Raw genomic sequence first — 13282 nt, 5'->3', positions numbered from 1 at the left:
AAGGAAGGAAGGAAGGAAGGAAGGAAGGAAGGAAGGAAGGAAGGAAGGAAGGAAGGAAGGAAGGAAGGAAGGAAGGAAGGAAGGAAGGAAGGAAGATCTGCAAGTTATCCGAGTCACCTGAAATCTCTCCACCGCCAGATGTATAGAGGCACAAAAGGAGAAAGAAGCTGCTTCAGCTGGACCACTTCAGCTAAAGAGACTAGATGCTCATGCCTAAAGAAAATGAAAACCTGATTCCAGGTCTCAAAATTGCAGCTGGGAAAAACATTTGCCATATAAAAATAACCAACTTGGAATATTGGGCATTGATTGCACTGATTCATCGGAAAAAGACATTTCTGTTGACCTGCATTCCTCATTATAAATGGCTCTGATTATTTAAAAGTAGCACAAGACATTAAACCCAAAAATTAAAGCAAGATGTGTTTTTACTTATTCTGTAAGAACAGCTAAACTATGAATATCTGCATGAAAACGTTGTGCCTTTGATTGGCTGTGACATCTCTGTCGGTARCCGTCACCACAGTAAGCACCCCAATGAAAACAAGAAAGGCTTTCTCAAAGCAATCAAGGTCASTAGAGCAGAAATAAAAARGGGGGGAAAYGGCCCCTCTTTGTTAACCACTAATACATCAGCACACGATGGAGGCCAAAATAAGCCCTTAACAGGATGAGATCATGAACGCAGCAGTGGAACAAACCACCTCATCCCACCAGCAAATATGAGATGTCAGACAGGCTGCAGACGGTGCTATCCGGGAGAATGCAGATTGAGGTAAGTGTTTTGTTTTTTTTTTTTTTGTTTTTTTTATGTGCACAGAACAGATGTAAAAAGAAAAAACAGGTTCTTAAAAATATAGTAAAATGCTAGGAAAAGGTGAAAAATTATAGTTGTTTGAAGATGCCAGAGGCTTGTGTGCCTACTTCTCCATGCAGTTTCTCAAGGACAAACAGTACAGCACAGAAAAATAAATACAATAAGCAGATAAATGTCTAAAAATACCAATTTCACTGAGAAATCATAGCTTTAACAGGCAGCCCAATAAACTTTTAAGCTTTTTGCCACTCATGTGGGCGTGTACATACCAAGAGATGCAGTCATGATGGTGACAGCCCCAGAAGTTATCCCGTTACTGGCCGGTTATTTCAAAACTTCCAGGGTCTCTCACCTTCCTGTTGCTTTTTCTGCTACCACCCGCTGGGAATGAATTCTTCCTTTTTTACCCCGAACGTCCTCCTCCTTACTCAGCACTGCCTTTTAAAAGCCAGCCTGAGCTCCACTCGCAGAAGAGATCTTAAGTTTTTGAAGCCGGGATAGTTTTTTTCTCCCATCCACAACTCCTTTCATCCCCCAGATGGAAAAATAAGCCCCCCATTTGTTCTTGCCGTGTTGTGACGCCACTGGACTTCTGGGTTTGTATGGAGGGAGGGACAGAAAGAGGGAGGCGGGGAGGAGGTGTATGGAATTTCTTCCTCCTCTCTTCCTCCATCCCTCCCTCTGTTTTGCTGACCACTGAGCATTGTTCCTGCTGGGTCACTGCGAGAGTTTTCCCCCAATCAGAGCGGATTCCAGCGGGGTCAGGGGTGACATGTGGCCTTTTATGGAGCAGCGACAGCGACAGGAGGTGGTGGGGTTCGTAGGGCTTCAAAAAGGCCCCTCTGTCCAGGCATGTGTGTCCACTCCCACCATCTGCTCGCCACAGACACGGAGGACAAAGGCATGCAGACACTTTGACACTGACTCCTGCCATGCGTCTTGTCTTCGCATGTCATAAATTAAAGAGAGGAGCTGGCGATGAATTGAGTTACGTTGTGTTTAGTTTAGTTTTTAGTGAAAGCATGTGCCTCCTTTTAACCTTGGTGTCACAGGAAACAAGCTGACATGGATGTCAACATTTTGAATCTGTTCCTAAAGTTATAAAAATAGACACCAGTATGTTTACATTTCTGGAGAAAAGCTGAAATCAGTTGGAAAACACACTGGAAGTTGGAGAAATAGAGCAGCAGTAGCCTAAATATGTTTCTGGAGGTTACCTTTAATGTTTTTGCTTACCCTGTGACGCTCAAATCCAGTTTACAAGCAGAATTAGCTACTTTATTCTGTCAGGAAATTAAGAAAATAAAAAGTTCGAATGACATTTAAAGAGCAAAATGATTAGCTGTAAGAGGACAAGTTCTGGAATGCTTTTATTTATGATCAATTAATTTTCCCATAACAATTCAGAGAAGATTCTTGCATTATTAAGATTGCCCTACCACCTTCCCTTTTCTCTACTCAACCTGGGAGCTATACCTACCAAGACATGCCAAGCTATGAACATAGAAAGGAACCATAAAGTTTTTATTTTTTGGCTCCCTGGTACCAGATTATGACTCAAAGAATTAATATTTTTAATCCTCCATCTTTGCTGGAACTCTTGTCATTCAGGCTTTGTTTCCAGTAGAAGAGATGATGTATCTAAGTACCCTGGGACCCTTAAAGATAGGGTATAAAGCTTTCCAGGCATGCCCCACTTAAAGAAGACCCTAAGACAGACAAAGCACATGCTGGAGAGATTAAATAACCCTACTGTCATAGGAATTTCCAAGACTGAACTGAAGAGTATAGTTGGACAGAGGGGTGTCCCTCTTTGATATGTTTGTTTTCTTTGCACTCTAACCAAAAAGAGGTGAAAGACACTGGATGAATGGGCTATTTAATTTTATTCCTAGCTTTTTGGTGAATTTGCTCCTCCTCGAGGGACAAATTYACCAACATAACCTCATAACTCAGCTGATTATAAATATATATGTAAGCAAATACAAAGTGCACCTGAAAGAYCTTAAAACTTCAAGAGCGGCTTTCTTTAAGTCTCAATCATTCAKCCAAAAGAAGCTATTGGATGAACAAATAATATGGATACATAATAAAAAATAATATATATTTTTTCATCTAAGAAAACCTTTAAATTCAGGACATTCAAGTCATCTGTAGAACTACTTCTGTCGTCATGGCGTTATAGTAAAACAGCAATCAACTAGCAGCAACTGCATGATTTTAGAGTGTTTTACTGTTATATATTATATGTTAGGACTTCGTTTACATATGGTTGAAGGCAACAAATACAGAAATAATGTTTCTTTCCTAGTTTTGCTTTCCATGTMAAAGAATCCATCATCCAGAACAATCTTTTACCTCCAGCTACTAATCCATCATAACTGTTTAAAAGATAACTTGGCAGCAGAGTATTTTCTGGGTTAACATTACAATTTATTGAGTTAACATTATTATTATTATTATTATTATTATTTATTGTGTGTTATGCCTTTTTAATCTCAGGAAAAAGCATCTTTGATTGACATATGGATCTCACAGGGGTGGCACAATTACTGCAACATAAAACATCCCTACAGATTGGCACTTGAAGCTCTTAGGGCCCTTGAGCTACCTCTCATTCATTACAGACAACAATTCAAACCATCTGAAGAAGTCTGTGCTGAGACTTTCACCTGACCTTTGACCAGTTAAGTTCAGACAGTCAAGTATTTGCCTGAGAGAGCCATTTGCCTTTTGCTAGACCTCATCTACATTCCTTCCACTGCACTCTGCTTCCTCTGGSTGACCACTTCTGCATATCACTCTTTATTTTGATGTGACCATAAGTACACAATGGAAATTAAGTTGTGTAATGGTTCAGAGTTCCATTTGTGCTGTCATGTACACAGGGAAGTACACAAGTGAAGCAGGGTTTTGGTTTGATTCACATTTGATGGTACTGTGAACGTGTCAGCTGTAAATTTTTATATCTCCAGCGGTCATTGGGCGAGAGGCGAGGTTCAATCTGAACAGGTCGTCAGTCCACCATAGAGCAGGTTGTTTGTCCTGTGAGGCACACAGGACAAACAACCATGCACACACACTCTATAACTAAGGACAATTAGAGAGGTCAATTGATCTGGTAGTCATGCTTTAAGACYGTAGTACCCAGAGAGAACCCACATCTCCACAGGGARAACATGCAAACTCCATTCAGAAAGACCCCAGACCAGGATTCAGATCCWGAGTCTTGCTGCAAAGCAACAGCTGCGTATGAAGGCTAACATTTAGAGGTAATAGATATAATATAAATCGTATTTAACATTTAATTTTCCACTTTAACCTTAGCTCACAAAACAACCTTCCAACTTCAAGCAAAAATGCAAAACAAAACATTACAAACAAAAGAAAGAAAAAAATGTGCTAATTAAACTGTCTGCAACATTTGCCTTTAATGGCATCACTATCTGTTTAAAAAAAAATTATACTATAAAGCTATGAAAAAAATCTAATTTGTAATGAAGATGGTTTTAGCTAAAGTAGGGACCTCTATCAACTTCTGAAATTGATATAAGTTCAATCCAGACCAAATAAACCACTTTGAAATGATATAATAAAGAGTTAAAATTTAAAAATAGCTGCTTTTCTTCAGCATGGTACAAGTTAAACATTTTATTGTTGTGTTGTTTATATTACAATATGTTACATTACTACATTATATTACGGTATGACAAGAATAATTTCTTTCAGTGTATTCGTTCATAAATGGTAGTTTAACAGTGTAATTAACTTACACTTTTTTTCACTTTTGTTTCCTTATTTTTGATTCATATCATATGGCTGGATTTTGTTGAAATGCACATTCCTAACTGTAATCTATATAATAGGACTGAAAATGTTTATACATTTTAAATCGTGTGAAATTCAGGCCTGACCGACTGAACTGCCCTCTAACTACTACCAGAAACGYAAAACATTACACTAATCTGCTCATCTCTATATGTCAGCAAAAAAGAAACCAATGCGTTTAATAGCATCATTAGCTGCGTTAACAGTTATTGCAATAGTTAAAATATTTTCAGCTTATACAACTGAAATGTTGTAGCTTTAACCTTTGTTCAAGAATARTGTTTTTCAGTGTATGGCTTAGATTGAGCAAAACTCAAAGAAAARGTTAACTTTAAGCTCAAATAAAAGAGCTCTTTGTCTTTAGTTCATAGACTTGCAGCCTTGGCACAATTTATAATGACTTAAAATAAAATGACAATTATTTAAATGGATAATCTTACTGCTCCTGGCGAGACACAGCAAATTATTTCCCAGACAGCTGTTTGCATTTAATGTGGGAAACAGGAAACTGTTGTCTGAGTCACAAAATGTCAGCAACCAAAAGATATTTTGTGCCCTTTTCTGTTTCGCAGGGAGAGAAAATCAGGTGCTTTTCTGTTCTGTCTTTCAACAACTCTCCCTCCATCCTATCGCCCCCTGCTCCGCCAAACATGCTTACAACAAAGCAGAACTGCCCTTCAAGGGGGCAAACTGTTCAAAACACACAGAAAAAGGGCATTAGCAATAGCATGACCATTAATATCAGCAAAACATTCAACCTAACTTTAGTGCAGAACAACAGTGTCYCAAATCAGATATAAGCTCCGGCCTCTGAAAGACAATCGTGTTTTTGACACTACAGWAAATTCCTGCTGCAGCTGTGAGCTGAATATCTGCTCAGGCAGGATGTTCAAACAACAACAGACCCTCCCCTCTTCTCCTGTACCCTCCCTGAACAGGACACGAGTGGACATCCTGTCAGCAGAGCTCCTTTCCTCTGTTAGCTATTATTAGCAGGAATCCAGCCTCAGCTTATCCCACAGGGCCTTAACGGGCTCTCCAATCCCATCTCTGAAATTATTGAAATGTCTAATACGAATTGATTAAAAATAAGTCTGCCTTTGAATCACCAAAAACAAAAACTTCATGTTCACATGTCCAGCCAACAAACACAAACTCCAGACAAGGTGTGTGTTTTTAGTGTATTAAGCCATAAGGACATTCCAACCCTCTCCTGATCCTTGTTCATCTGAAATCAAGAAATTAACTCTTAATCAGACACATATCCTCATATACGATGCTTTGCAGAAGTATTCATGAACTTTTCTCTCTTTTTTTGTCCCATTAAATGAACAAGCTATAATGTATTTTATTTGGTTTGAATGTGATAGACCAAGACAAAGTGGCGCATCGTTATCAGGTGGGGAAAAAAGTGGGAGAATCTGTTTGCACGTGACGTCAGCTTCTTATCACGCACTATAAATCTGAACTTTACAGATGAGCAGCAAGAAGAAACACATGGTTGCTATCCCACGTTAAAAGTGTCACATTACATGAAAGGGACACAACAGTGATGACAGTATCACGTTACTCTAATATGACCACTTTCTACTTAATGGGTTACTATTTCCAAACCAGTAATCAGATTAAAATAATGCATCCAAGTCATTGTGCCTAACAATTTTTGACTCTTTCCTTTGTAAAAATGTATATTTGCTTTTTTCTTGTGTCATGGTGAGTGGCGTTACATAGGTGACAAGTCACGTTTTCAGCATGATGACAACTCATGTTATTTGGGGGTAATTGTGTCATATTTACTGCAGAGTCTGTTCCATGGATGGATGGAAAGCAGATCGGTTGGTAACTTTACATAAAAAGCCAAAGGCACATAGACATGCAAATTTGAGGAAGATGGTATCAAAACCGCAACAAAGTGAAAAAGTTCAGGGAATATGGTTCCTTTTTTGCAAAGTGCTGCATCTGGCCAAGTATTCACTTTAGGGGGGAAAAAACTACCTTGTGTCCAGCTGTGTTGGTCCCACTGTCTGCCAGCACCGAGTTGGGAAAACTCAGAGAAATGTTTCACTAAAAAGAAAAGGGGAACAAAACTGATAAAATTTCCAAATGCAGACACACCCACAGCCACAGGGGCGCAATTTTTTGACATCATCTCTTACCATATGGCGTTGGAGGAGACACTGGGAATGCCGGAGTCGCTGGGATGAAGTCAGAGTTGTCCATTTGTCCGCGGTAATCCACACTGTTAGTTTTGTAGAGATGACCATGCTTTAAAAAGACCAGCAAGGAGAATGAGGTGAGGAGAAAACCAAGAGAACATTGGAAATGTTTTTTATGAAGTGCTAAGAGGTGACAACCTCCCCCCTCACACACATAAACACACAGCAGCAGACATCAGTCTTGTGATCTGTGTGTGGCTGCAATGTGTGTTTTGGTGTAAACACTCAGGCCATTCATGCAACACGGGCAAAAGGCTGGGGGAAAGAAAAGAAAAGTCCAGATTTTCCAAAACAAAAAAGCCAAAGTGACACCTTAATGTTTTGGAAGTGCATAAATGATTTGCTTCGTTAGGTTTTTATGGTGACTGTTAAGATAGTTTTAAGACTGCTCTCCAATGAATCTGCTTCACATTTATTCAAGCTCTTGATAACTTAAAAACGTTTTTGACAAAAACAAATTTTCTACTGTATTTTCCCAAAAKGATCGATTAACTTTATTTCAATCAGAATTCTTTYTAAAAATCACTCTGTTAATATAATAATAAAAGAATGACAGAAGCTCTTTAAGTAATCTTGTGCCAATCAGTTTTAAGAAAAAGCAAATAGGCTCACATGCTAAAAACTATTGCTAATATTTTTACTTCTGAAGTTTTGCTGGTTTGTCAAGGTGGAAAAAAATCCAAGACATCCCTGAGAGTCCAGCAAGCTGTATAACTGTCTCCTCCTTCAAAAACGGTAAAACTAAGATCAGATTGTCACAAGTGTAGAATTGCTCATCACTGGCATCAGGTGGGTGTGAGAGCAAATGTGTGCACAATGAAGTAAAGACAATTGGACACGAAGGAAAGTAACAGAGTTAATCCAGTCCAATGAGTAAAAAAATTGAAGGACACATCAAAACTCAGCAAGAAGTTCATATGTGCCTAACATCTCGAGAAGAAAAGGTAAGAGCTTCCCTGAGCTCTGTGTGGCGCCAACAGTTGAGCATCCTGATACAATMCAGGTGTCAGGATGCTTCGCCTACAATACCGACCCAAGAGCACTGAAATGATTAAAGACTGGGATCAAAACATTGTGCAGCGGCAACTTTATCCAACGATCTMGGAAAAATTTGGTGGTGATTTATTTTCTGGCGGGATGGAGCATTTTGTCATGCCATAAAAGWGATTATGAAGAAGCTAAAATATCACAGCGCTGAGATKTTGGACCTATTCTCAGAAAATTCTACATATTTTGAAATGCCAAAAGCAGGTGGAGATCTCTTCAAAAACATTCTTCACTTTTCTTCAACATTTTGAAGCTGCAGGTACTTTTCTTGTTCGCGGTTTTATTGTTACTAAAATGTTTTAGGTTTATGCTCTTTGCATAAACCTATTGSTTCAGGTGCTTTTAAAATAAAGTCTAATTTACTCATGAGCTCCAAATGTTACCTGATAAAATAATTTGTATACCTTTGTATGTGTAACGGCAGCAAAAAGACATCGAAAATGTCAGCAAACACATTTTATTGTKTATTCAACKCAGCACAAAAGCTCTAAATCCAAAATGATTTAATCATCCACCCTTTCTTTCTACCTGCCAGTAAGTCAGCTGAGTTGAAACTGAGTTTACCTGGGAGCTTGAGAAGGARGGGCTGTTGGCTGGGGAGCCTTTAWAGCTCTGAGCTCCGCCTCTTTTCCATCCTGGACTCTGAGGGCCACCATAGTCCACCACATCGCTGACATGTTTCTGCTGTTTCCACCCTGATCAGGCGAATAAAGAGGCAGAGGAGGGAGGGAGTCAGACAGTAAAACAGATTATAATCTGACACGCAATCCGTTTGAGAATCAAACTCAGTCATGTCTTCTGTTGCTACACACATTTACACACACAAACAGTCTAGTTATGTTTTTAAAAAAGTATGACGTTAAACTAAATCGACACTTTGTTGTAAACACATGCCGACTTGCCAATAAAGGGTGATGACAGTAATTAGTGTTTGCCGTGTTTGCGTTYAACAAAAGCTTCTCTCCATGTGTTTTATCAGTGGAGGTACAGCTAGTGTGACTAAGAGAGTCTGCACCATAAACAGATGGTGGAACATTGCCGTGTCTCGCCTGAAAAACATCTGCTATAACAATTTTTTTCTTTTTCTTATTGATACAATAGTGACYTCTGAGTTCAGAATTACGCTGAAGTTTGTTCTAAATATCCTCCTGACTACCAGCAGTTCATTTTTGTCCTCTGTAGAGGAGATTCCTAAACTTGAATATCTCCCACCCTAGTAGAATTAATTCATTCTACTGAATTAATTCYTTTTGGTATCTGGAGAGGACATTTAGGGCTTTTCAATGATACCACATGTGAAGGGGTGAGACTTTTGTACGTACCTTTTACTAATTATTAAAAATGGCATTTATCAGTAATAACACATTTTATGGGTAGAGACAAAGTAAGTTCATAAAACCTTTTATTACCTTACAAAGACTGTGGGATTTAAAAAAATATGGTGATTGGACAATATYTKTTTTTCCTGGCAGTCAGGAGGATATGCATGCTTCCAAGCTGAAATAAATTATTTTGACAAACCAAATTGTAAATAGGCTGATTTCATTAACTAACACAGAAGAAATTCTGAGTCTTTGTCATTCTCCAGTTCGAATAATAAAAGCATCAGTGACACTGTCAAAATACTGACACTAAATGTAGCAATCAAGAGGAAGGGAGAGAAGGGAGCGAAATACAAGCAGTGCTCACAGGATTTCTAAAAAGTAGTYGTTCTTTGAAGACCRCAGAGGCTKTTGGGTTTGTCATTTTAATGATGCACCACTGATTTTCAGACACTTCAACCTGTTATRCTTGGCTTTAAAGTCTCTGCTGCTGGTATTTAGAGGGTCCAAACCTGGGAATAGGCTAAAATTTTAAGGACTCAATTTTAGCCACCCAAAACGTCTCATAAAAGAAAAGCTGGAAAGAGCCACTGCAACTAATCCAGCTACTGTCCCTACAGCAGGCCGGCCAAAAAAGCTTCCATGGAAGTCTCAAGTATCACCTAATGTCCACCACATTTGTTACAGGACTGTAGTCTTTTCAGGAAGATGASAGGGTGAAGGCATTATGTCAAAACTTCAAAAGCATTCCAGAATGCTTRCAAGTTCCTCCTTCAAACTGTTCCCTGAAAACACTCACTATAATAATGAACCAAGACAAGTGTTAGTTACAGCTTAAAATGCGCCTGGGAGGAAATATCAGCTTCCAATGCTTTGACATGTCAATCTGCTGATGTACAAACACTCAGACCCCGTTTCCGCCACACGAATTCTAGGTTGCAGCCAAAACCAATAAGTAAAGGATGAGCGGTAGATGTTGAAGCAAAGACACTAACAAGAGTCGTCTGAGTTGCTGAAAAGGATATTCCTGTTCGTCCCGGATAAACCAAATTCTCACTGTTCTGAGCTCAGTTTGGACTGTTTCTCAAGCAGATGGCATCACAGAGGTCACAGAATAAGATTTACTGTTCTTCCGGGCGCTGTCCCAGTGGATATGACGTAATGAATTCACCATACAGCATGTACCGTCAGGTTGTGGAGAACCAGGCAAGGAGAGACAATATGGAGAGTTAAAGGAGTTTCCAAAAAAGCAACATYAATGATTTGTTGAGTTTCTCTTGCTTTCTGAAATGCAGTACTTTTATATTCCGTCATATCGTTGCATCTTTGCTGGTAAAAAATATATTAAATTTCATTTTTGAGCAATAACTTTTTGAAAAAGRTTGTTACAGCAGGCTAGCAGTCCTTGAACTTTAAGATTCAAGGATAAAATTACAAATTCACACATTACATTTTTTAGAATTTCTAAAATATTAATGATTTTTCCAGAAATTAATTTACAAAAATTTAATTAAAGCTTTCCACACACACTACATTGCCATGCAGAKTWAACTGGAGCTAAATGGTGGCTCGTCGATTTGCTTGAATCACAATCTTTGTCCAGATCCAATCACATTTTGGACTGCATTGCAAAATAACCAAGTATGTTAAATCAATATGTCATAAATATGCCCACATGGGGCATATACTGTTAAAAGCATTACAGGAGCAGAGGAAGGCTTCAGCATTCAATGTACAAATGGTTCCCAAGAGTCAGTCATATTCCTACATCCATGCTCAATTTAAACTGTTCCACTTTGAAGTGGGACAATCCTTTCAGAAGCCAATTCACCATGAGATATTTCTCATTCCTTGCATGTAAACCATCATGATGCCAAAATACTCTCAGAGGTTATGTATACACACGTCACACCAGCAGGAAACATAAACACCTGTTATTTCTTCCCCTTATTAAGGAACAATAAATGAGATCAAGAAAATATCCAAAATAAACATTCAGCACTATTTGCTTTTAGATTTTCCAGTTTTGCTTAGTTCTCTGGTGGTGTATTTTTTTWATTTATTTTAGTTTTTTTTTTCTCCCTTGTATCACAGAAATCCCTCTCATCTCTTGGTGTGAACACACAAAAGTTCAGGTTAGGGCTAATCTGCCTTCATCTGTGATTTGTACCCATAATCATTGCATCTTTTTTAGTCACTTTACCCACCTCACGTTATGTGTGGTTGCATAATGTAACCTCAGGATCTGTGTATTTCCAGTGACAACAAGGCAAGCAGTAGAGTAAACACGTCATTGTGTGTCACATACAGAGAGGCTTTGGTTATCACTGCGTRCACACCAGAGTCCTCCACTATCTGTTCGACTAAATTCTCCCAAACTTCAGCAAAACCCACRTTTACAAACCTCCGTCCTACAACAAACATACATACTTCTGTCTTAAGTGGAGATTTCCACCAATTGGTGGTGATTTGTACCTGGAAAAAAACCAGGAAGATAGAGCACATCAAAGTCCTTACACTGGCTCAGAGAATAAACGTTAAAATACTGTTGGTAGTTTACAAATCACTGAACGGCTTGGCACCACTGTACATTAMAGATCTGTTGTTGTGCTATCAACTTTCCAGAGCTCTGCATTCCCAAAACCAGAACCAAACATGGAGAAGCAGCATTCAGCTTCGACACACCACAAATCTGGAACAAACTTCCAGAAAACTGCAAGAAACACTGAGTTCCTTTAAATCAMGAATTAAAAGCCACCTGTTTAGAACTGATTTTGAACCATAACWGATGAAACATTGATCAACATATTTGATTTTTTGATTTTGGTGATGGCACTCATCAAAATATAATGTTTGTTCAATTGTTAACTGTATGGTATTTTCTTTAAAACTTTGTAATTGTGTGTTTTTGTTATTTAAAGTATACTTTCAACTGCCTTGCTGCTGAAATGTGCTATACAAATAAACTTGACTGATTGATTAATTGAAAAAACAAATAGTTTGAATCAGCAAAACAAAACCATGAAATTCAGTCTTAAGATCTTCATTCACCTGAACATGCTGGAAATTGTGCATTTTAGAAAGTGAGGCAGCATAAGTGTTTTCAGCATAATGGGCAATTCTTTTAAAAATATTCTAGATAACATCTGGGATTGGACTTCTGTGCAGTGCCACTACAGTTTAACAGTAATAAATTGTACTTGTCTTATCACAATTTTCTCAGTCTGATAATGTTTGATGTGATATTTATTTTGAATAGGAGTAAGTGGAGCCTTATTTTTACAAGCAGAATTGTCGCAATTGGGCTTTATTTAAAAGTAACTTATGGTTTTTCCATAGTTTCACTGTCTGCATAGCAAATCTTGACACAATACCTGCCATGTTTTTGTGCAATTGTCTGCTCAAGTTTGGGCTCTAAGGAACCTCAAGGATTGACACAAGTGACATATTTGAGACAGACAGGCAGACATTGAAAACCATAAAAATCTTTAAAGCTTCTCATCGTAAGAAGAGTTTCTGTCTCCTAAAGTTTGGCCTACTAAACATTTAAAGGGAAAATGTCTTAMGCCTAGGCAATGCTTTAAGCTTGAAAATATATTAATAAAGTTTGTGTTTTCATCGCCTATAAAACCAAATAATTTAATTTCAAAATATACTTTTTTTTTGCCACACCAAGAGTGTTTTGGAGCCACAACTGTAAAACAAGGAGTTTGAAACTTAACTGAAATAAAACAATTCTTACGAGAATATATCAAATGCAAATGGACTGTTGACCACAAAGAGAGGGACAAAGGGAGCACTTTTCATTTCTCCAATAATCCTGTAATGCAAGAAACATGAACAGGAATTTGACAGATTTATTGTCGCCTGAAACAAAACCCTGTCTCGGTTCAATAATAGCTAGGTCCATGCCAAGGCTATCAGAGATAGCTTTATTGGAGTCAACCAGATCATTGAGGAAACGGTAGTGCATACAGTTGAAAATATGCACAGTTGAAAATATGCACTATATAAAAAGACACATCTATATTTTTTTATTTTGTGAAATCAGA

The 13282-nt window shown here is 38.2% G+C and overlaps 1 protein-coding gene across 3 annotated transcripts in view; it reads right to left on the bottom strand.

Annotated features, from left to right (window-relative positions):
- Positions 1-13282, bottom strand: part of LOC103463406 (tensin-3-like) — a 44597-nt gene that overhangs the window by 14053 nt on the left and 17262 nt on the right. For all 3 annotated transcript variants that reach the window (XM_008406724.2, XM_008406725.2, XM_008406726.2), the window contains 3 exons: positions 8473-8603; positions 6802-6910; positions 6641-6709 (listed from right to left, as the gene is read on the bottom strand). In XM_008406724.2, coding sequence (XP_008404946.1) covers positions 6641-6709; positions 6802-6910; positions 8473-8603 — 309 coding nt within the window. The remainder of the gene's footprint in view (positions 1-6640; positions 6710-6801; positions 6911-8472; positions 8604-13282) is intronic.

This window comes from Poecilia reticulata, linkage group LG4 (assembly GCF_000633615.1).
Source record: "Poecilia reticulata strain Guanapo linkage group LG4, Guppy_female_1.0+MT, whole genome shotgun sequence".
Lineage (NCBI taxonomy): Eukaryota > Metazoa > Chordata > Actinopteri > Cyprinodontiformes > Poeciliidae > Poecilia > Poecilia reticulata.
Note: the sequence above shows the minus strand (reverse complement) of the source record. Positions and strands in the feature narration are given on the sequence as shown.